This window comes from Anabas testudineus, chromosome 4 (assembly GCF_900324465.2).
Source record: "Anabas testudineus chromosome 4, fAnaTes1.2, whole genome shotgun sequence".
Classification (NCBI taxonomy): Eukaryota; Metazoa; Chordata; class Actinopteri; order Anabantiformes; family Anabantidae; genus Anabas; species Anabas testudineus.
This window is the reverse complement of record NC_046613.1, coordinates 31,050-54,395: the sequence shown is the minus strand read 5'-3', so window position 1 is coordinate 54,395 and position 23,346 is coordinate 31,050. Positions and strand designations below refer to the sequence as shown.

Sequence of the window (23,346 nt, the reverse complement as noted above, 5' to 3'; positions counted from 1 at the left end):
TGTATAGCAGCTCCGCCATCGGTGTGTGAGTGTGCTTGTGTGTGAATGGGTGAATGAGACGCAGTGTAAAGCGCTACCAGCTAGGTAGAAAAGCACTATGTAAGTGCAGACCATTTACCATTTAACCAACTTTTCAAAGTCACCAACTTTTATTGACCATGATTGATTTACAATGTCATTTAAGTGGCTTTATAATTTAGAGCATAGGTGTCAAACTCTGGCCCGCGAGGCTATACCAAATGACTACTAGAGCTAGCCCGCCGGTATTATACAGCGCATTCATTCATCGCTAATAGCCCTCTACAAATCCCATAATGCAGCGCTTCAGCTGCCTTCCCGAACACATTCCGCGTTAATCAAGTTTAGCTTATGATGCTGCAAGTTATTGCGAAGCTAGTCCTCAGGATGCCAAGTAATGTTGAACCATATCGTTACAACGGTTCGCAAATACGCACTTTGCTGATAGGGTAGGGATTGTGTGTTCACAATGCATAAAATCATTCCCTGATGCTAACCCAGCACTGGAGTCACCAAACTGCAAGTTCAGATATTTTTGTGAAAAAATTTGTAAATCAGGTATTTTGACAGACAAAGTTAAGTTGCCTCTGTATTTTAATAATATGTTAGATGTCAATGTCTACTATCTAAAAAAATTAAAAGGGAATTTTGAAAGCATATCAGATCTCAAAAAGGAATAAATATGCTGGATATCTATACTGATGTGGATCGGATTCGATTGGAATGTTAAACATTTGATTTAAAAATAAATCCATATTTGTAAGGTAAACAATGATTAACCTTTCTGTGATAGCAGTCTCTCATTTCAAACAGAGAATTGTTCATCTCTGCCAGAAATAATAGAGCTTATTTTTTCTTTTTAATTCAGCTTTAAAGATCAAAACAATATTAGATTTCAAGTATACGTTTGCCTTTAAATAAACATTTTTACACTATAATTTATGATTTTTTGTGTGATAGCAGTCATGCTCATGTAGAATAGAGAAATATCAAGGTTTGATGAATGGGCTCTGCAGAACCCTAAACCTGTAATTCATATGGTTATCCTCACAAACTGTTTTGCCCATCCCATATCACTGCAGAATGGTTTGCTCTACATTAATCGGCCTAATACGGTGATACATGATTTTGGGGTGCATAAGTTATCTCTTCTGTCGCTGTTCTCCTATCTTCCTGGTGCTGTTTCACACAGCAGCGGCTACAGTTCATCTGTTTTCTAATTCCTGAAGCCACAGAGTCAAGGGCACAATGGAACACAATTAACAATGTTAATTTTTTAAGGTCTTATTCGTACTTTAGTTAATTATGCTAAAATAGCACATTATTTCTGACAGCCCTAGCTGTTAGAATTCAATTTATGGACATGGAGTTTTCTTACATTATCTTATCTTTCAGGTAACGATGGGAACAGGGAAACCTTGTAGGTTGGTAAAAATGTGTCACTTCGTGAGAACTGTACCAGTTACTCTTGCTACTGGCTCAAATCTAATTCAGCAGAAGGGACTACCCAAAATGCCTGTTCCACCTCTGAAGCAGACCTTTGACTGCTACCTCAGCATGTTGGAGTCTATTGTGGACACTGATGAGCTGAAGCATACAACAGGACTAGTGCAAGAGTTTCTAATGGCAGGAGGCATTGGAGAAAAACTGCAGAGAAGCCTCGAAAGAAGAGCATGCAAAACTGGAAACTGGGTAAGCTCAACAACTTCTTCAGCTACAGACAGAAATTATATATATATATATAAATAGTATTATATATAAACATATATTGAAATTGATACAATAATGATAATATTTTTTTTAATTGTAGATCAGAAGGTAAAGTATAGCCTCAACAATGTGCAGGTCTTACAGACTGGTGCAACATATTAGGGTCCAGAGTCCTGTGCAAGGTTGGGTTTAGACAAGAAAAGTACTTTGATATGGGATAGACATAGATTGTGTTTGAGGTTTAAATTTAATTCAGATGTTGTGTGTGAAGTGACAACAGTCTTTCCCCAATCTTACCCTAGTCTGTCTAAACCCTAATGTAATAACCTTTAACAACACTGGAGTCACAAAACTGAATTTTGAACTGCACGATCAGATATTTTTGTGGAAAACAAAATGGGATGTTGTACATTGAGTGCCACAGACAAGCTACTGTAGCTAAAATAAGTTAAAGCTGGTTCCCTGGCTCACTCAACTGTGCGTCCGTCCTCAAGTCCTCATTTTATTGTCACGTGTTTATTTATCAGCTGATACCCGACAGACATTATTTATTTATGGAATCATAATTAATTAGTGGTCTTTGATTCTTGTGGATGTGTGTAGTGTTACTGTGTACATATAAGGTATATAAAGTGTGTTGTAAATAAATACTTTCCACAATTATATCAACATGTTGATTTTGTGTTGTACTCTGCCAAAAAAATAATAAAATATTATAATATATTATTCATTTATTAAATAATAATGAATCAATGTTCTTTGGTTGCTTTAACTTTTGAAATTTGAATCGTAACTTAATTACGTTAAACTCCTGAACTTTAATAGTTCCTGTACTTCATCTGCTTGGCGTTTATGCTCAAAACCTTCTTCACATATCTGCGTTCTCTGACATGTCGAGAGAAATGTAATAATTTAATGAGAATAATTTTTTTAAGTCTACCTGTCTTTAGGGGAACCAATCTGTACAATACTGTGCTCTACTACTGCAGAATACGCTTCAGTCATACCACTAACTGTCAGTCTCGGACATTTCCGTTTAGCATTGGATGAGAAAACGCACCACAAATCCTCACTAAATGTAAACTTCAGAGCCTCTGATCAAGTGCAACTCACACAGGCCAAGTTTGCACCTCGGTTTAAAGAAAGCTTTTCACCTTGTCACATTAATGTTGCACAGAGTGGGCAATTAGAACTAATTTTATCCTCTGTCACAAATTGAGCGCTACTGTCATCAGAGGCTCCATAGCAGGCTGTGACCCATCCCCCACTCATCCCCCAACATTTACAGTAGGTTAAATCAGAAAACACAAACAACAGAGGTCTGAGCAGGTCAGAAAAATGAATGGAAGGAAAAGGAGTGACATTTGGAACCACTTTAGTGACGTTTCTGCCACTATGATGGAGCCACTGCAGCAGCTGCAAATATCTCCACCAGCAGCACTTTATCTGGACCTCAAATCACTGCTGCTGCAACACTGGCTACAGCTTTTGCAACATTCAGTACACCAGGAGCACCCACCAACAGTACTAGCACCACCCACACATCAGTTGGGCCAAGGAGGCCACAACAAACACAGAGGGGCACTTGTGTTACAAGGCCAAGGAATCTGCTCAGGAATAGCAAGCTTGATGAAGCACTGGTTAAAATGATTGCTTCTGACTTTCAACCATTTTCCATTATTGAGGACAAAGGCTTCAAAGAATATTCAAAGACTCTGGACCCTTCATGCACTCTGTCTAGCAGGAAAACACTGTCTTATGCTATACTGCCCAAGACGTATAGAAAGCTAAGAGCTGAGTTAATTGAAAAAATCGAGAGTGCTCCTGCTGTATGCCTCACAACAGACTGCTGGACACCTGTGACAACCACAAGCTACATGTCTGTGATCTGCCACCATGTACAGGGTTTTGTGATGACCTACCATCTCCTGGACTGTTTTGTCTTGACAGACACACACTTCTGCTCAACTGGCAAGTGTGCTGAAGAGAGTTGCAACTAAATGGGATGACATTGACAAAGTTGTAGCGTGTGTCACAGACAATAACAGCAACATTGTGGCAGCCCTGAGAGAATACTTGCACTGGGATCACTGGGGTGGCTGTGGCTCAATAGGTAGAGCAGTTGACTGCCAATCACAGGATTGGTGGTTCGATTCCCGGCTGCCACGTCACATGCCAAAGTGTCCTTGGGCAAGATACTGAACCCCTAGTTGCCCCCGGTGAGTCAGGTCAGCTGCATAGCAGCTCTGCCATCGGTGTGTGAATGGGTGAATGAGAAGCAGTGTAAAGCGCTTTGAGTACCAACTAGGTAGAAAAGCGCTATATAAGTGCAGACCATTTACCATTTACCATGCTTTGCTCATGTTTTAAACCTTGTGGTTAGAACTGCACTTAAGGAGGTTCAGGGCACAATTAAAAAAAATAAAAGCTGTTGTGGAATACTTCCACAAAGCACAGTAGCTTCAGACAAGCTGAATACCACAGAGCAGCAGATGGGCCAGGAGCAACTGCGTTTGAAGCAGGATGTGGCTACAAGGTACAATTCAACATACTACATGTTGAAAAGGTTAATTGAAGTTAATTAAGATCTAATCATCTCCACATATCAATGCACCACTATCCACACTGTCCACAGAGGAATGGGGAATTGTCCAAGTAACAGTGGACATTATCAAACCTTTGATTCAAACTGTTGAAGTGAGCGCTGAGAGGTATGTGATTAAAGTAATTCATGTTTATTGCAGAAATAATTTTGACTCCTAGTAAGAATTCTAGTTAGTGATGGATTTTTAACTGTACTCTTGATTTGTAATCGCTCACTGTTAAGACTGCTTTTGAGAACATTTGAATAATTGAACTCTGTCTGTGGGTTTGTGACTGCCTCCACAGTGATCCTGATATTTGTGCAATATTGTTGTTGTTGGTTTGATTTAACTTTTTACTTTTTTTACTAACTTTTATGTAACTTTTGCTATTTAACTTTATTTATGTCCCTTATATGTGTATATAATGTAAAGTGTATTTATATGTGTGTTCATGAATATTTTGAAAATTCTATCAACATATTGATTATGTTATACTATGTTATGTTATACTTAAAATAACAAAATATAGCATTATTAAAAACAACAACAACAATAACATCAACAATAATAATAATAATGTCGTTTTAGACACAATGAATGCACCATGTAAACATTTTTTATTCTTACTCTTTGCTTTAAAAGTTTCATTGTTTGTAAAGTTTTACTTTCACTTATCCTCTACCAGCCGTCACGTGAAAGGCAGCTCAGGCTGCACGGTTTCGTTCATCGTTCACAGCTCAGGCTGTGGCAGCAGTACCCTCGTTCGTGGATCGGTCTCTCGCTCATTTGTCACATGACAGCTACTAAGTCACTGTCAGACTGCTAAACAGGAATAGCAGGGAAGATGCAGGACACAAGTCACTTTATTGTGGTGTGAATTTGCTTTCCTACGTTTTCCCATGGTTTGAATTGCTTGTGGCATTTTATCTATTATAATTTGTCAGCTGAAGCAAACCATGTTGTTATCAGAACATAGTGTTTGACAACTGCAGCCTTTTTTACAACACCCACAAGAGGGCCTACAGCATCACCTGCTGTAAAAAGAATGAAATAACTCAAAATGATTTGTTCAAGTTACTGCTGGAGAGTCACAGATCTGAGTCAGTTAAAAGAATCAAACTTCCCATCTCATCTGGAAATGCTATTCCCTTGGTGGCTATGGCCTCTTTTATCCGGATAATGCGAAGTGCCACAAAGCAAGATTAGTTCAGGAATGGTTTGAGAAGAACAGCAAGTTTAAGGTGTTTACTTGCCTTCCACATTGCCCAGATCTCAATCCAATTGAGCATATATGGGATTTGCTGGACAAATAAGTCTGATACATGGAGACAGCGGTAGTAGTAGTTATGTCAGGTCGCTGTATACTATATTTTGGTAGAATACTGATATAAATACAGTCAAGTGTGTTATGTAAATGAATCATCGAAAGACATACCAGTATGGTTGCAGCCTGTAGTGATCATCACTTAGTTCAAATTTTAGTTTACTGAAAAGTTTCCTCCTGTTCATTTTGGCAGCTACAAAATATCATATTCATAAATGTTTCTCACATATATATTCTGCATGTATTTGAATATGTAAGTCACATGTTGTTTGTAATTTTATGTAGGCAACGGACGATTACATGAAGAGTGAACGTCTTGCCAACCGGAAACCTGTTGTAATTCAGTCAAATTTTGGGATTCTCTTTAAAAGAAAGGACTTCAGAGAAAAGCACGGACAAATAAGGTAACACTTACAAACACTTCTGTTTCCCCTTTAAAAACTTTCCTAAGATGTTCCTCTATACATCAAGAATAAGTAATGTGCCATCCAACCACTGCAAAACATGAGTTTATATTTTGTGTTTTAATTGAGATGTTAAAATGATGATTACTTGGAGAAGCACAAATGTTGTTATTATAAAATTCATATTCTTACATTCTTAGCAAATATTGACATGGAGGGATCTGGCTGTTAAGTCAGTAAACAATGTTAATTTGGGCATCTTATTTATTTATTTTATTCTATATTGGGCTTGACATTTACATCTCCTAAATGCAGGAGTATTTAATCACTAATTTAGTCACTAGCTTCTTTGGTTGAATTTTAATATTTGAGATGATAAAGTAATTGCAACGTGACACTATGACATCACACTACTTGAGAGTGGATGCAAACATTATGCAGACATACATGGTGACGTGGCTCAATGCTGGTTCATGAGCCCATGGAAAAGTGGGCAGTTCCCAAGTTGAACAAACTTATTAAACATGTTTATGTTATTGTGTGATATAATAGTATTGCGTAATTACCCCAAACAGTGATGACCAGAATCTCTTTGAGGCTGACCGATATCCCTCCTACATTGCTTCGCCAAACTCCCACCAGGCTTGAGATTTTTTTCCTCCATGATCACCCAGTAGAGCTGAGCAATTATTTGTAATCGCAAAACAATTGCAAGTTGGTTTGATATTTAAACAGCACAGAGATGAAATGTTATTTTTATTAATTTATTGTTAATTATTAGTATTGGCAGGAGAGGGAATTGTAATGACATGCTATATTACAGAAAGCACGCTGAATTACATTCAACAACATCATTAACAAATGTTTTTCAGCTAAGGTTACGTTCCAGTACTTACAGTAGTGTTACTGCAAACCCAAATGGTTTCAAAACAAACCAGAGAAAGTAGGTTAACAGAATTGTCCTGCTAGCATTATCCACATGCTATGTCAAAAAAAACAGTTAAAGTTTTTTACCATGCCATTCCAAAGCATTCAGAAACATCCTTTTGTGTTGAGACGTTCGGTTACAGCAGTGCTCTCAAATAGTGGGCTGCAGGCTTTAGTTTGCAGCCCACTGTTTGTTTAAATCAAACTCAAGTTTGTTTTGTCTTGTTTGAACACGGTAATCACACTTGAGTGTGCACCAAAACAACCACACAGAGACACTCAAAAAGAGGTGGGCTCAATCCGTATCATTGTCCAACAAAAACATGCTGTCTAATTAATCAAGGATGATTGATAGATGATGCATGGAGATGACTTTGCAGGCGATTTAATAAATGAATAATAAAAGACAAAACAAACCTGTGTAAAGATTAATTGTGAAATAATCTCTCTCCTGTAACACAAAGATACAGTAGTCCACAACACTTTACCTTCTTCCTGTATCTGAGGAGCGGCAGTAGCTCACGTGGTAGAGCAGTCGTCGTCGTTCAAATCCCAGTATCCTACCATTAAGCACGTTCCTGTGTGTTTTGATGTGACACATTTTATTACACTTTTTCTCAGTGTCAAAAGAACCCAAATCAATAGGAAAACGCTCCACCTTTACAAACTTCATCCACTGATTTAGACCAAAATAAATGCACTAAGGTGTGAAAACACTCTCCACCACAACATTCTCTCCACAGTTTGCCTGGTGCTTGGGGTTGAATGGTTTTCTATATAGTTCTGTGTATAGGCTAATTATATTTTGTAAGATCTCAAAGCTTACACTGTAAAGTGCCTTTTACGTTTGTTGTAATTCGGCGCTTTAAAGTTGCTTTGTATAATCCCTGGGAGCCCTTTCCCCAACACCAGTTCTGATATTATGTTTTTCCTTCTGAACTCGCCCAATTTTGTATAAGGTGATACACTGTAGACTGGCTAGCATTACTCTGCAGAGTCTACAGTACTGTGCCCTGCTTAGCTGGCTGGGTCATATGCAGTAATACTGTTATGTTTGCTTTTAGGGCATAGGTGTCAAACTCTGCGGGCCAAATTTGGTGTAATTATATTTGGCCCGCCAAATGACTACTAGAGCTAGCCCGCCGGTATTATACAGCGCATTCATTCATCGCTAATACTACAAATCCCATAATGCAGCGCTTCAGCTGCCTTCCCGAACACATTCCGCGTTAATCAAGTTTAGCTTATGATGCTGCAAGTTATTGCGAAGCTAGTCCTCAGGATGCCAAGTAATGTTGAACCATATCGTTACAACGGTTCGCAAATACGCACTTTGCTGATAAACTGAGTTCTCACGGAGCTTTGGTGACTTTGACGTCTTTGTGTAAACTGCACCTGTGCAGATTCAGCTGCAGTGTAATGACTGAAGGTAAAGTAGGAGACTGCAGGACCTGCACACTTTATTCACTCCATTCCCGCAGAAATGTCCCAGCTCCGTCCACATGCGGCTTGAACCTTGTTTATGTTTGGTAGCACAAATCTTAGTGAAAAGCTCTTCTCAGTGATGAAGACTAACAAAACAGCACACAAGAGTCGTCTCACTGGTGAGAACCTACAGTCCATCCTGAGAATCTCCACAACACAGAACCTCACACCAAATAGTAACGAACTTGTTGACAAAAAAAGATGCAGTTCTGATAAAATGACATAAGAGCAAAGACTGAATGATTTGATTTGTTATTGCTGAGAAGCACTAATTTTATTTATATTTCCAGGTTTTGTTATGCAGCATGTTCACATTTTGAATTTGTATAATTTTGACAGGATATATTTTTATGGAGAGCAAAATCTTTTGGGATATTTAAAAATTAAGTTTATTTTTTTATATAAAATGACATAAGATTAAAGAAATTTGAATGTTTGTTCTTTTAATGTTTACTTTATTTCTAACTTAATATATAATATATAATTTAGAGAGGATATATTTCTGTAGAGAGCAAAATATTATAAGTTATTTAAGGCTTATGTTAAAAAAAGTTAAGTTTTAAAAGTTTTAGTGTGCTCAATAAATGTTTATCCTGTTCGGCCCGCCTCCTAAAGTGTGTTTTGGATTTTGGCCCCCTGTGCAATTGAGTTTGACACCCCTGTTTTAGGGTGTGTTTGTACGTGTTTGCACAGCACTAGTTACTTTTCCGAATTTTTTAAAAATTCATCTAATAATAATAATAATAAGAAGAATACATAAAGTTATTTATGGAGCACTTTCCTAAACGTGTTATAAAGCGCTTCCCCCTAAGAAACAAAAAACACAGGTAGCCCAACAAATATAACTTGAGTAAGCACTTACAAAACCTCAAGCAGAGCAGAGAAATGCAGATAAATTAAGGTTAGCCACAGCAATACTGAATACATGTGTGGAGTGGAAAAGCTCTGTCTGGAGGAAAAAAATTCCAGCAGAACCAGGCTCGAGTTAGTCGGCCATCTGCCCTGACCAGTTGGAGTACAGGAAACAATAAAAAAAAAAAAAAACTGCACCTGCAACATCAGCCCTTTAGAAACCTAGTTCTAAAGGTTAGATGGTGGAAACTCAATCACATTCATCAAAGTTAGTTGGAAGTTGTTCTTAATAAGGAGTTGTCCCTGTTTAAATGGGATTAGGAGGTTAATCCTATTTCCTCAAGTAAGTTGTTCCAGAGTTTGGGGGGTCTAACTGTAATAGCTCTGTCAGCTCTAGTTTTCATTCTAACATCAGAAGAACTCTCCCAGAGGATCTCAGGCTACGTGCAATATTATAAGGTTTAAACAGCTGGAGATAAAATCTTATCTCATGTTATCTAAGGAAGCAAAGACAGGAGTGATGTTTGTACAGTGTCTATAAAAAGTATTCACACGCTTGGATGCTTCATCCTTTTACTGACAAAATACAGTGGCAAGAGAAAGTATGTGAACCCTTTGGGATTCCATAGAATTTTGTATGAATTGGTCATAAAATGTGCTCTGATCTTCATCTAAGTCACCACAATAGAAAAACACTGCTTAAAATAATAGTACACAAACATCATATATTTTTTGATTGAACATAACATGTAAACATTCACAGTGTAGGGTGGAAAAAGTATGTGAAGAGCCTAATCACTTCTCCAAAAGCTAATTGGAGCCAGGAGTCCAATCAGTGTGATGATATTGGATGTGTTGCTGAAAGCTGTCCTGCCCTTTAAAAACACACACCAGTTTTGGGTTATGCTCAAGAATTGTTGACTTGCATGAAGCTGGAAAGGGTTACAAAAGTATCTCCAAAAACCTTGATGTTCATGTGTCCACGATAAGACAGACTGTCTACACATGGAGTAAGTTCCGCACTGTTGATACTCTTATACTATATACTCTGATACTTGTTGGTCGTCCTGTAAAGATGACTGCATGAGCACAGCGCAGAATGCTTAGTGAGGTAAAGTGTCAGAGTGTCAGCTAAAGACTTACAGAAATCTCTGGCACATGTTAACATTTCTGTTGACACATCTACGAATAGGCTTATTAGGTGGAAAACAGTGGGAGAAGATGGTGTAAAAAGATATAATAATCACATCTCTGCCAACCCCTCCCACCCAATAAAGTGAGCCATTAGGTGTGGCCAATCTGGTGATTGTCTGAATTGGGTCTGATTTTTCTGGGGATAGATGAAAGAGCATAATGATCTGTTGAGTGAGGGGGTGTTTATTTGCACATGTAAGGCTTATTTTACACCTCTCTGAAACCATTTGTCTTGTCTGTCTAATGTGTGAACATCACTAACAATGAAGACAGGCAGAAATGGCAAATGTGTCGAGTAAATGGTATGAAACCATATGCCACCTGGAAGAAGAAGAGGCCAGTGGTGAAAGAGGGGAGCGAATTGTAAGCATATTTTATTGAGAGGGGGGACCTTTAGGCAGGCTCCTGGGAGCAAAAACGGCATACAGACTTTTGCAGCTCGGTTTGTCCATTAGACTGGGGACGGAACCCTGAACTCAGGCTGACTGTTGCACCCAGAAGCCGACAGAAGTCTCTGCAAAACCTTGCCACAAACTGAGGTCCCTAGTACCAGTACCAGCTAGGTAGAAAAGTGCTATATTAAGTGCAGACCATTTACAAAGGATGGGAAGGTTAGCATGGGTGTCTGTTATCTGTGCTTATCTATGGGACAGTGTGATACAAAATGGAAAAATAATGCTGTTAGGAGGGTTAGCCTCCTCAGCTTCAGGGAACTGCAGTGAAAAAGCTTGATATTTTTGGAACCAGGATGATAGGCAATGGTAGGTAATGATAAGTTACATCGGGTGAAGAACAAGGTCTAACAAGCCTGTCAAGTCTTTTGGCGGAGTGAAGGTACAGCATGTTGTGAGGTATAGCACAGAGATCATACTACTATTAATATAAAAACATGACTCAAGTGTGTAAACTATTGTATATTTTAGAAAGGCACAAAGTTAATGCCATGCAATGGTGCATGGACCTTTGAAAATACTAACTGGCCACATTATTAGGTAATTATTAGGCTAATGTAATCCAATGCAGCAGGCCTGCCTTAAATTCTTTTTCAAGAAGGCAAATTTAATAACTTCTTAAAATGTATATGCTTTTTGTTTCTGGGACACGTGCCCCAGTAAAAGTGCCTCAGGCTGCATTTTTTTCTTACTATTTTACATACTGATCCAAGAATGTTTTAGGTTAATAAATTTAGTTTGGCACTTCAGGCACATCCAAAGTGATTAGTTAGGTACAAGGCAAGCAAAAAAGCTGAGCCAAGGATAAGAACTTAGTAGAGTAAAGTGCTCTAGGAAGAGCGTTTAATAATAGGTGTAGGTGTAGACCTGATTTGCTAAATGGACGTGCTATTGTTGCATCACATTTTGGGTTTAGGAGATCAATCAGTAAAAGGTAATAAAAACTGAGATATCTTGGCTTCTGTTTCTGTGATCAGTTTAAACAGGTTATGTCTAATTTGAATAAATTACCATGATCTCTCTGTTTAGGTGTGCTGCTGAATTCATAGCAAGTATATTGGATATCAAGACAATGATTGACAGGTAAGTAATAAGCTCAAATCTTCTCAATTTTTTTAACAATTATATTCTTTTACGGCTGCTGACTTCGACTGGGGAGATTGTAGGACGGTGGAAGGAATACTTTGAGGATCTCCTCAACCACGTCGACACGCCTTCTGTTGAGGAAGCAGAGGCTGGGGACTCAGAGGTTGAGTCGTCCATTTCCCTGGTCGAAGTCACTGAGGTAGTCAGTAAGCTCCTCAGTGGCAAGGCACCAGGGGTGGATGAAATACACCCTGAATACCTTAAGTCTCTGGATGTTGTAGGGCTGTCTTGGTTGACACGCCGTTGCAGCATCGCGTGGAGATCAGGGACAGTACCTCTGGACTGGCAGACCGGGGTGGTGGTTCCTCTTTTTAAAAAGGGGGACTGGAGGGTGTGTTCCAAGTATGGGGGGATCATACTCCTCAGCCTCCCTGGGAAAGTCTATGCCAGAGTGCTGGAGAGGAGAATTAGGCTGCTAGTCGAACCTCGGATCCAGGAGGAACAATGCGGTTTTCGTCCTGGCCGTGGAACACTGGACCAGCTCAATACTCTTGCTAGGGTGCTCGAGGGTTCATGGGAGTTCGCCCATCCAGTCTACATGTGTTTTGTCGACTTGGAGAAGGCATTTGAACGTGTCCCTCGTGGCATCCTGTGGGAGGTACTTCGGGAATACGGGATTCAAGACCCTTTGTTAAGGGCCGTTCGGTCCTTGTATGACCGAAGTAGGAGCTTGATTCACATTGCCGGCAGTAAGTCAGACTTGTTCCCGGTGCATGTTGGACTCCGACAGGGCTGCCCTTTGTCACCGATCCCATTCATTACTTTTATGGACAGGATTTCTAGGCACAGCCAGGGGTCGGAGGGAATCTGGTTTGGGGACCACAGGACCTCATCTCTGCTTTTTGCAGATGATGTTGTCCTGTTGGCCTCATCACACCGGGACTTCCAGCAGGTACTGGGGCGGTTTGCAGCCGAGTGTGAAAGGGCTGGGATGAGAATCAGCACCTCCAAGTCCAAGGCCATGGTTCTCAACCGGAAAAAGGTGGCTTGCACCCTCCACGTTGGAGGGGAGATCCTCCCTCAAGTGGAGGAGTTTAAGTATCTTGGGGTCTTGTTCACGAGTGAGGGAAAAAGGGAGCGTGAGATTGACAGACGGATTGGTGCATCGGCAGCAGTAATGCGGTCAGTGTACCGGTCCGTCGTGGTGAAAAAGAAGCTGAGCCGAAAGGCAAAGCTCTCGATTTACCGGTCAGTCTACAGTCCTACCCTTACCTATGGCCATGAGCTTTGGGTCATGACCAAAAGGACAAGGTCCCGGATACAAGCGGCCAAAATGTTGAAAGTTGAAAGCAGCAGCAATAGCATTAGCTACTCTGGTCAACACTGTTCAGAAGGAATTCAGTCTTTGCAATATAACGCAGTGCATGTTAAAAAGGCACAGCTGCAGTCAATTTTGTACTTCAGAATTTGTCTTAGTTTCCTACATGACAGTGCATAAATTAATAAATAACCTGGATTTGTCGCTTTGCATTTTGCAGTGACACACTACCAGTTGAGTTCATGGGAGGGAAGCCATTATGTATGAAGCAGTATGAGCAGGTGCTATCATCCTTCCGTATCCCTGGTCTAACGACAGACTCATTGGTGTTCCATGCCAAAAGCTCCAAAGCTGCCAAACACATCACTATAGTACACAACTGTCAGGTGAGGAGCACATCAGTGTCAAACCCCTCTGTCTGAGGTCTGAGTATTAAGTATTACACTCAAAAGGTGTCTTAATAGCTAACTTTGCCATTTTTCCCATTGTAAGAGAAACTTACAGACTTACTAAATTAAATTCAATTTTATTTATGTAATGCCAAATTACAACAGTTGTCATCTCAAGGAACTTTGCAGTGTAAGACTTTACAAAATATAATTTTATACATAAATATTATACATAGAAAACCCAACAACCCCACTTAGCTAAACACTAGACGACAGTGGAGAGGAAAATGTCTGTGGTGGTGGACTTGAGAGCAGACCACAGCAACCTTCCTGAACAAGATCCAATAACCATCACAATGACAGACATCCAAGGGAGGGTCTCAGGTATGAAGAACTGGACAGCACCAGGTCCTGGCATGATCCATGCCTACTGGCTAAAGACGCTAACCTCACTCCATGAGCGGCACAAATGAACAAGCTACTAATGGAGGGGACCCACCCTGAACGGTAAATGTAAGGCCGAACAGTCCTGATCCTGAAGGACTCCCAGAAGGGAGCAGTCCCATCCATCTACCACCCAATAACTTGCCTCTGCACAACATGGAAGCTCCTGTCACTATAGGTCCGCAGCTAGGATGAGCAGGCACATAGGTCAATACGTGAGCAGTGCCCAAAAAGGAATTTGTAGTAACACCAGGGGAGCAAAGCACCAGTTAATGGTAGGCAAAGCAGTCACCCAAGACTGTAAGACCAGACATACCAACCTGTGCACTGCCTGAATTGACTACAAGAAAGCCCATGACTCAATGCATCACACATAGATCATGGAATGCTTGGAACTGTACAAGCTCAACTGGACTCTAAGAACCTTCATTCAGAACTTAAACAGCCAACTTCAAGCTGATTGCCCGAGTTAACATCAACGGCATATTCCAAGGAGATTCTCTGTCCCCACTAATGTTCTGCATGGGCCTGAACCCCCTCAGATCAACACCTATGCCCTCCTGGTTATCAGGTGCCCGGCTGGCATGATAAGCTGGCCTAAAATATACAGAGGGTTTCACCCCAAATCCAGCATCCTGAGACTTTACGCTAAGCTGAAGGAAAGAAGCCGAGTATTAGTAGTCAAAGCCATGATCCTTCCAGTGGCAGGACAAAGCTGGACTGAAAGATAGCACAGAGGCACCAATCCTAGCAGCACTGGAGCAGACTGAGTACAAGTTCAATAGAGGCTAAGATCTACCATAGCAGGCAGGAACCCAGGTGCAGGATGTGCAAAGATGCCCCTGAAATAATGCAGCACAAAACACTGGGATGCAAGATGCTAGCAGGCAGGGCATACATGGAACGCCATTACAAGTGGCTGGCATAGTGCCCAGGCCGAGTACAGGCTGGAAGTCCCAAAGTCAAAATGGGACACACCTCTAAAGGTGGTTGAGAATGACAGAGCTAAGATCACACGAGAAGAAATAGAAGTGCCAAGGGCTGAAAGAAGACATAGAAAAGATGTGGAAGGTGAAGGCACAAGTGGTACCCGTGGTGATAGGAACACTGGGGGTTATAACTCCCAAACTGGGATAGTGGCTCCAGCAGATCCCAGGAACAACATTTGAGATCTCTGTCTAGAAGAGTGCAGTCCTAGGAACAGCTAAGATACTGCGCAGGACCGTCAAGCTCCCAGGCCTCTGGTAGAGGACCCAAGCTTGTAGGAATAAGACTGCCCCAAGGAAGGGGCGAGTGGGGTTTATTTATACAGTATATACAGAAAATATTTCACATTCGGACTCATCAAAACAAAGGATAGCTTTCAAATTGACTGACCTTTGATTACTAAAGTAAAGTGTACCAAAGCTATGTATCCTACTTTGGACAATCTCAAATATAATAAAATAGTAAAATATGGTACATATTCTGGGTTATTTAACAAACTTTTGTTCGTTTTTGTTAATAATAGCTAATAATAATTTAAATTATTCAGTGTTAAAAAACATAAAATGAAAAAATACAATGGTACAAATGTTAAATTAATAAGTAGTGTATACTTAGGTCTTTAAGGAATTCTTGTCTTTCACTCCCAGCTTTTTACCTAGTTTGTAATCCAGTATTGTGTTTGTATGTCTGTGATTGATCCCCTTGGGATTCAGTTTTTTAAGCTGGATGTGTACAACAGTGATGGGACCCCGCTGACACTTGAACAGCTTTGTGTCCAACTACACAGAATCTGCAGCTCTTCACTACTGACAGACACAGAGCATGTTGGTATTCTCACCACCCAGCAGCGTGACATATGGTTTAAAACCTACAACTATCTCCTTCAGGGTAAGCAAAAACCTATCCAAATCAGCAGGTAGGCTTAACTCGCCAAATCAAACAAAAGTCATCCCAGGGCACTTGGACCTTACAGAATATAACTATATATAGAGTGATGTAAAAAATAAATACTACTTGAGTAACTAGTAAACAGTGAAGAGGAAAAATTCACTTTAATCTCTAGCAGACCCTGGCTCGGGGTAGGCGGCAGTCTCCCTTGACTGGTTTGTGTGAGCGTAAAGAGGAGAGTGAAAAGAACAGGTAACAAAAGATTAACAGCAACACGCATCAGACAAAAAACTGGGAAGGTTGGTAGGGTAGGAGTAGTTTACGCTCACACAAACCAGAGATAATTGTTTTAGGAACTTGCTGTACCATGTTTAGATGTTTGATTAAATATGTGAAGCTCAGTTTAACATATGATAATTAATTAGCCACCTATACAGTGCCATATGAGCTTTCACACTTCAAAGTGGGTTAGGGTTAGGGAGTGACTTAGCAACACCTTGGCTGTCATCTGATTAGCCATGGGAATTTATGGAGAGTTTTCTTTATATTATTGCCTAAGGAGTACATATTTAAGAAAAAGAAAAGTTCTTCCAAGCACAAAACCCTGAGGAATTCATAACTAACTTGTGTGTGCATGAAATCATCCTCAACCTGAACAAATTGGAATTTATCTGATGGATACAATTTAATTCAGCCTAATGTTGTTTCTTTAATCCCAAGGACATTTCAGTCAGTGTATAATAAAATGTTGTGATCTAACAAAATGAGCTAAGATAAGATCGTTAGTAAGTAAAAGCAGAGCTGTTTCTGCACTATAATGTAAATCCTGATTAAAAATCTACATACAGTTTATTCCTTCCAGGTGGCCACATAATTGTTTTGCAACTAGTTTTTCAAGAATTTTAGAGAAGAAGAACTGATTGGACATAGTCAAGAGTAATTTTTTTGACTCAACCATTCAGGTCTTTCATATCTACTTACAAAAAAGAAACATGTAAACTAGCCATTAGCCAGCAGTGCACATTAAAAGATCAAATACTTGTTCACTAGTCTGTCGGGGATGAGCTGGAGATGAATTTGAACCTGAGGTGCAGGATGCCATGACACTGTCAGATGACTTTACTATCAAAAAGAAAAAAAATTGTTATGGTGTTGTTGTTGTTACTTCAAGTGAGCTGTAGGTTAGTTCTACTGCCTGTTTATGTTACAGCTGCACAGCACTGATGGTAAAAATGCATCTGAGCTTCCCTTCCCCAAGTGTTGCCAGACATTTAATTTGTAGTCCACAGATGAGTTTATGTGATCAGTCCCTGCCATTCTTGTTATGCTTCATACAATAGTGTACATCTACACTATATTTAAATGTAAAGTGGGTCTAATTTAGAAGGAATAAAATTATGAAATTATTGTGTTGTCTCTAAAAACATCTAATAACCAAATACCGGCCAAAAGTGATGTTTAATTACCAAAGAATCAACATTTCTTTCCAAATTTTTATCTATTTACTGCTGCTCCACTAATATACTATCATGTCACCTGGATGTGTTTGTGTATTCAAATACACATTGTGTTTATATAATAGATTGACATTTGGTATGTTTAATGTCATTGGTGCTTCCAGATAAGACCAACAAAGAATCCCTGTCAACTATCCAAAGTAGCATCTTCACAGTGTGTTTGGATCAAGCAATCTCAGCTGTGTCTGATGAGATCACGTATCGCAGAAGTGGAATTCTTCAGATGTTGCATGGAGGAGGCAGCAGATGGAACAGTGCAAACCGCTGGTTTGACAAAGGGTTACAGGTGAAACAACAGATGCAAAATACACACAGACGAACTTGACATGATGTATCTTCTGCGCTCAAGTACTAGGGACCAATATTACTATCAGGAAAACATGCTGTAGATGTAAAACTCCGAATAAGAAACCAACAGTCAAAAGACATGGTTTCATTTTGCTTTTATTTCTCTGTATATGTCATAGTTTTTGTAAGGACAGCAAGCTATTCACCTTTTTCAACATGTGCACTGTTGTTGCTGCCCTTGTAACAAAAATACAGGGACATGTGAAGGAATTGCAAAGTTTTTTAAGCTGGATGTGTACAACAGTGATGGGACCCCGCTGACACTTGAACAGCTTTGTGTCCAACTACACAAAATCTGCAGCTCTTCACTACAGACCAACACAGAGCCTATTGGTATTCTCACCACCCAGCAGGATGACATATGGTTTAAAATCTACCACTATATCCTTCTTCAGGGTAAGCAAGGTGCTAGGTGTGTCATCTGGAGGGAGGAAAGAAGGTAAAGAAACTTGGTGGTGGAATGGGGAAGTACAGGACAGTACAGGTTGGCTAAAAGGAAGTGGGATGTAGAAAGGACTGAAGAAAACCAAGAGTACAAGGAAGTGCAGTGCAGAGTGAAGTTTTCTGTTAAAGGCCAAACGGAAAGATTATGATGGCTGGCTGTGGCTCAATAGGTAGAGCAGTTGTCTGTCAATCACAGGATTGGTGGTTTGATTTGTTCAACAGGATTGAGAAGTGAGAAGATGCCTGAGGAATGGAGGAAAAGCGTTCTGGTACTGATCTTTAGAACAAGGGTGACACACAGAACTGCAACAACTACAGATGAATAAAGTTGATGAGCCACACAATGAAGCTATGGGAAAGAGTAGTGGAAGCCAGGCTTAGGAAGAAGGTGGAGATTTGTGAGCAGCAGTATGGTTTCATGCCCCATAAGAGCACCACTGATGCCATTATTAATTTGAGAATGTTGATTGAAAAGTGCAGAGATGGTCAGAAGGACCTGCATTGTGTCTTTGTAGATTTAGAGAAGGCGTATGACAGGGTGCCGAGGGAGGAGCTGTGGTACTATATGAGGCTGTCGGGAGTGGCAGAGAAGTACGTCAGAGTAGTCCAGGACAATTTATGAGTGAAGTATGATGGTGGTGAGATGTGCTGTAAGTCAGACAGAGGAGTTCAAGGTGGAGGTGCAGCTACACCAAGGATCAGTCCCTTCTTGTTTGCTATGCTGATGGACAGGCTGACAGATGAGGTCAGACAGGTATCTCCCTGGACAATGATGTTTGCAGATGACATTGTGGGTTGCAGTGAGAATAGAGAGCAGGTGGAGGAACAGCAGGATAGGTGGAGGTTTGCTCTTGAAAGAAGAGGCATGAAAGTCATTCATAGTAAGACAGAGTACATGTTTCTAAACGAGAGGTATCAAGCTATAAGAGTGAGGTTACAGGGGGCTGAGGTGAAGAAGGTGCAGGAGTTTAAGTACTTGAGGTGTGGGGAGTGTGGAAAAGAGGTGGAGAGGCGAGTGCAGGCGGGTTGGAGTGGGTGGAGGAAAGTGGCAGGAGTGTTGTGTTACCACAGTGTCAGCAAGACTCAAATGAAAGGTGTACAAGACAGTGGAGCTCTGCTCTAGGGGGTGCAGAGACAAGAGGCTGAGATGGGGGTAGCAGAGATGAAGATGTTGAGGTTCTCTTGAGGAGTGACGAGGTTAGACAGAATAAGGAACGAGCACATCAGAAGGATAGCTCATGACAGAGTGAGGTGGAAAAGGATGATTCGCTGTGGCAACCCCTGATGGGAAGAGAAGAGAAGAAGAATCTTTAATGTGTAATGACAATTTTAGGTGTCTCAAACCCATTAAGCATCATGCTTTGCATGACTCTTTCTTGTGATTGGCTCCAAATTAATCTATACCTCAATAACTCTCTGAAGACGTTTGGGTTTTTGTTCTTCTTGTGTCATTTCAAAAATATTAACACAGGTGATAAATGATGACACATTCTTTTGTTTCTCCTTTGCAGCAATCTGTGCGCAAGAAAAAGGCTGGATTTTCATACATTTCAAATTCAAACGCAATTGCAGCTACAGGAATTTGCTTTCAGGCCTCGATATAGTATATATACTCGAATATAGTATATTTGTATTTTTTTTCCCTGTATTTGTGCATATGGTTGAAATGCACCACTTTGCACATTATTCAGGCAATTATGAAGGTGCAAAATTCACAGTGTGCATCATTTTGCTTATTTTAAAGAGACTGTGCGCACTACTACTATGTAAGCTTGTTCAAACCTTTGCAGGTGTTATCTAATTTGCACACAAATGTTTAGTATATAAGAAGCAGGGACTTCCCCAGATGCTTAGAATCTTTTGATGAGATAGTGTCTTGCAAACTTGTTGATACACCTTTAAATATTTCCACATTTTGACACATTATAACCACAAATGGAAATGTATTTTATTGGTTTATTATTTAATAGACCAGCACAAAGTGGTACATAATTGTGCCGGGTAAGGAAAATGATACAAGGTTTTCGCAATTTTATTTTAAGAAAATATCTGAGATGCTCAATTCCTGCTTTCTGTTATCACCTTCCCTGTTGAGTCAGAGGTTGCAGGGACTCAGCCTCTCAAAAGCCTTTATAATATGTGATGTCGGAGCCACTAATCTGTTGTCATTGAGCTACTTTGGGATGTGGCATATTGAGTTTGACACCCCTGCCATAGAGGGATTCAAAGAGTTAAACACAGGTGGAGTGGATCAGGTAATCAAGGCAGACAAGAGTGGATAAAGCAGGGTTGTCAAACTCAATTGCACAGGGGGCCAAAATCCAAAACACACTTTAGATCGCAGGCCGAACAGGATAAACATTTATTGAGCACACTAAAACTTTTAAACTTAACTTTTTTTTAACATAAACCTTAAATAACTTATAATATTTTGCTCTCTACAGAAATATATCCTCTCTAAATTATATATTATATTCAATTCAATTCAATTTTATTTGTATAGCGCTAATTTACAACAGAAGTTATCTCAAGGCACTTTACAGTGTAAGGTTTAAGACCTTACAGAAAATATTTATACAAAAAATTATAGAGAAAACCCAACAATCCCATTTGAGCAAGCTTTAGGCAACAGTGGAGAGGAAAAACTCCCTTTAGAGGAAGAAACCTCCAGCAGAACCAGGCTCATAGTGGGCGGCCATCTGCCTTATATATTAAGTTAGAAATAAAGTAAACATTAAAAGAACAAACATTCAAATTTCTTTAATCTTATGTCATTTTATATAAAAAATAAACTTAAATTTTAAATATCCCAAAAGATTTTGCTCTCCATAAAAATGTATCCTGTCAAAATTATACAAATTCAAAATGTGAACATGCTGCATAACAAAATCTGGAAATATAAATAAAATTAGTGCTTTTCAGCAATAACAAATCAAATCATTCAGTCTTTGCTCTTATGTCATTTTATCAGAGCTGCATCTTTTTTTTGTCAACAAGTTCGTTTATATTTGGTGTGAGGTTCTGTGTTGTGGAGATTCTCAGGATGGACTGTAGGTTCTCACCAGTGAGACGACTCCTGTGTGCTGTTTTGTTAGTCTTCATCACTGAGAAGAGCTTCTCACTAAGATTTGTTCTATCAAACATAAACAAGGTTCGAGCCGCATGTGGACGGAGCTGGGACATTTCTGCGGGAATGGAGTGAATAAACTGTCCTGCGGGTCCTGCAGTCTCCTACTTTACCTTGAGTCATTACACTGCAGCTCAATCAGCTCCATCTGAATCTGTACAGGTGCAGTTTACACATAGACAGCAAATGGGTTGCGAAGCAACTCAAAATTCTTTTCTTAAAGATTAAGAAGAAAGATCTTTTCGTACAACGAGATTAAGGTGCCAACCAGTCTGTGCCATATATATATAGAATGAAAAGGAATAAAAAAAAAACAAAAAAAAAACAGAATAAATAATCAGAGACAGTCAAAAGACAAAATAAGACACAAACAACCCTTCAAGTAATCAAAGAACATCACATTGTGCTCCGGACCAGCTCTCACTCCCACAAGTGAGTATACTGTCACAGTTACAGTACTAGTTTCTATAGTCCGTTCTTTACAGTGTTTAATGTAGTTATTGCAATGGGATTAAAGCTGTTTTTAAATCTGTCAGTCCTAGTTGGACCGGAACCTTCTCCCTGATGGCAACAGTTCAAAGAGAGAGTGTCCAGGGTGTGTAGTGTCCCTGAGAATGGTTTGAGCTTTTTTGAGGCAGCGGGAACTGTGAAGTTCTTCTAGAGGGAGGAGAGGGGAACCGGTGATCCTCTGTGCTGTTTTGATCACTCTCTGGAGAGCTTTCCTCTGAGCCACTGTACATCTGCCGAACCACACAGAAACACAGTATGTAAGGATACTCTCAATAGAGCATCGATAAAAGGACACCAGCAGTCTCTGGGAGATGTTGTTCTTCCTAAGTACTCTTAGGAAGTGCAGTCTCTGCTGGGCCTTTCTTATCAGCTCAGAGGTATGTACTCCCCAGGTTAAATCCTCCTCTATGTGGACCCCCGAGAAGCGGAAGTCTGACACCCTCTTAACACAGTCCCCACCAATGTACAGTGGAGGGACCTCAGTTTTCGTCCTCCGGAAGTCAATGACAACCTCTTTTGTCTTGGAGGTGTTAAGGAGCAGATTGTTCCCCCTGCACCACAATGTCAGCTGTTCCACCTCGTCTCTGTAGGCAGACTCATCTCCCCCTGAGATGAGTCCCACCACTGTGGTATCATCTGCGAACTTGACGATAGTGTTGCTGTGGTGAGCCGGAGTACAGTCATAGGTGTAAAGAGTGTAGAGCAGGGGGCTGAGCACACAGCCCTGTGGGGAGCACGTGCTGAGACTAAGGACCTTGGAGGTGTGTGGGCCCACTCTCACCCTCTGATTGCGATCAGAGAGGAAGTTCTTGATCCAAGAGCAGGTGGAGTGTGAGAGTCCTAGGTCCAACAGTTTGTTAACTAGTTTGTGGGGAAAAATTGTGTTAAATGCAGAGCTATAATCCACAAAGAGCATCCGCACATAGTTCCCCTGCTGCTCCAGGTGGGACAGTGCCGTGTGGAGGGCAGTGGCTACGGCATCCTCTGTGGATCTGTTCGCCCTGTACGCAAACTGGTGTGGGTCGAAGGAAGGTGGGAGTAGTGAAGTGATGTGACCCCTTACCAGTTTTTCGAAGCACTTCATCACCACTGGGGTGAGTGCAACTGGCCGGTAGTCATTGAGGCTGGTGATGTGCGTTTTCTTGGGCAGGGGGACTATGGTGGAGGACTTCAGGCACGGTGGGACAGTAGACCGGGCCAGGGACAGGTTGAAAATCCTGGTGAACACTCCAGCCAGCTGGTCCGCACAGTCCTTCAGTACTCGTCCAGAGACACCATCTGGACCAGCAGCCTTCCTCGAGTTGACGGACCTCAGTACTCCCCTCACCTCGTGCTCC

The 23,346-nt window shown here is 40.6% G+C and overlaps 1 protein-coding gene across 1 annotated transcript in view; it reads left to right on the top strand.

Moving 5' to 3' along the window:
* Nucleotides 1–1,452: 1,452 nt before the first annotated feature.
* Nucleotides 1,453–23,346, top strand: part of LOC113152036 (carnitine O-acetyltransferase-like) — a gene marked incomplete at its 3' end in the record, with an annotated part of 29,327 nt that continues 7,433 nt past the window's right edge. Inside the window, exons 1-6 of the mRNA XM_026344949.1 lie at nt 1,453–1,710; nt 5,923–6,041; nt 11,981–12,034; nt 13,576–13,741; nt 15,889–16,063; nt 17,685–17,866. Of these exons, the coding sequence (XP_026200734.1) occupies nt 1,453–1,710; nt 5,923–6,041; nt 11,981–12,034; nt 13,576–13,741; nt 15,889–16,063; nt 17,685–17,866 (954 nt within the window). The remainder of the gene's footprint in view (nt 1,711–5,922; nt 6,042–11,980; nt 12,035–13,575; nt 13,742–15,888; nt 16,064–17,684; nt 17,867–23,346) is intronic.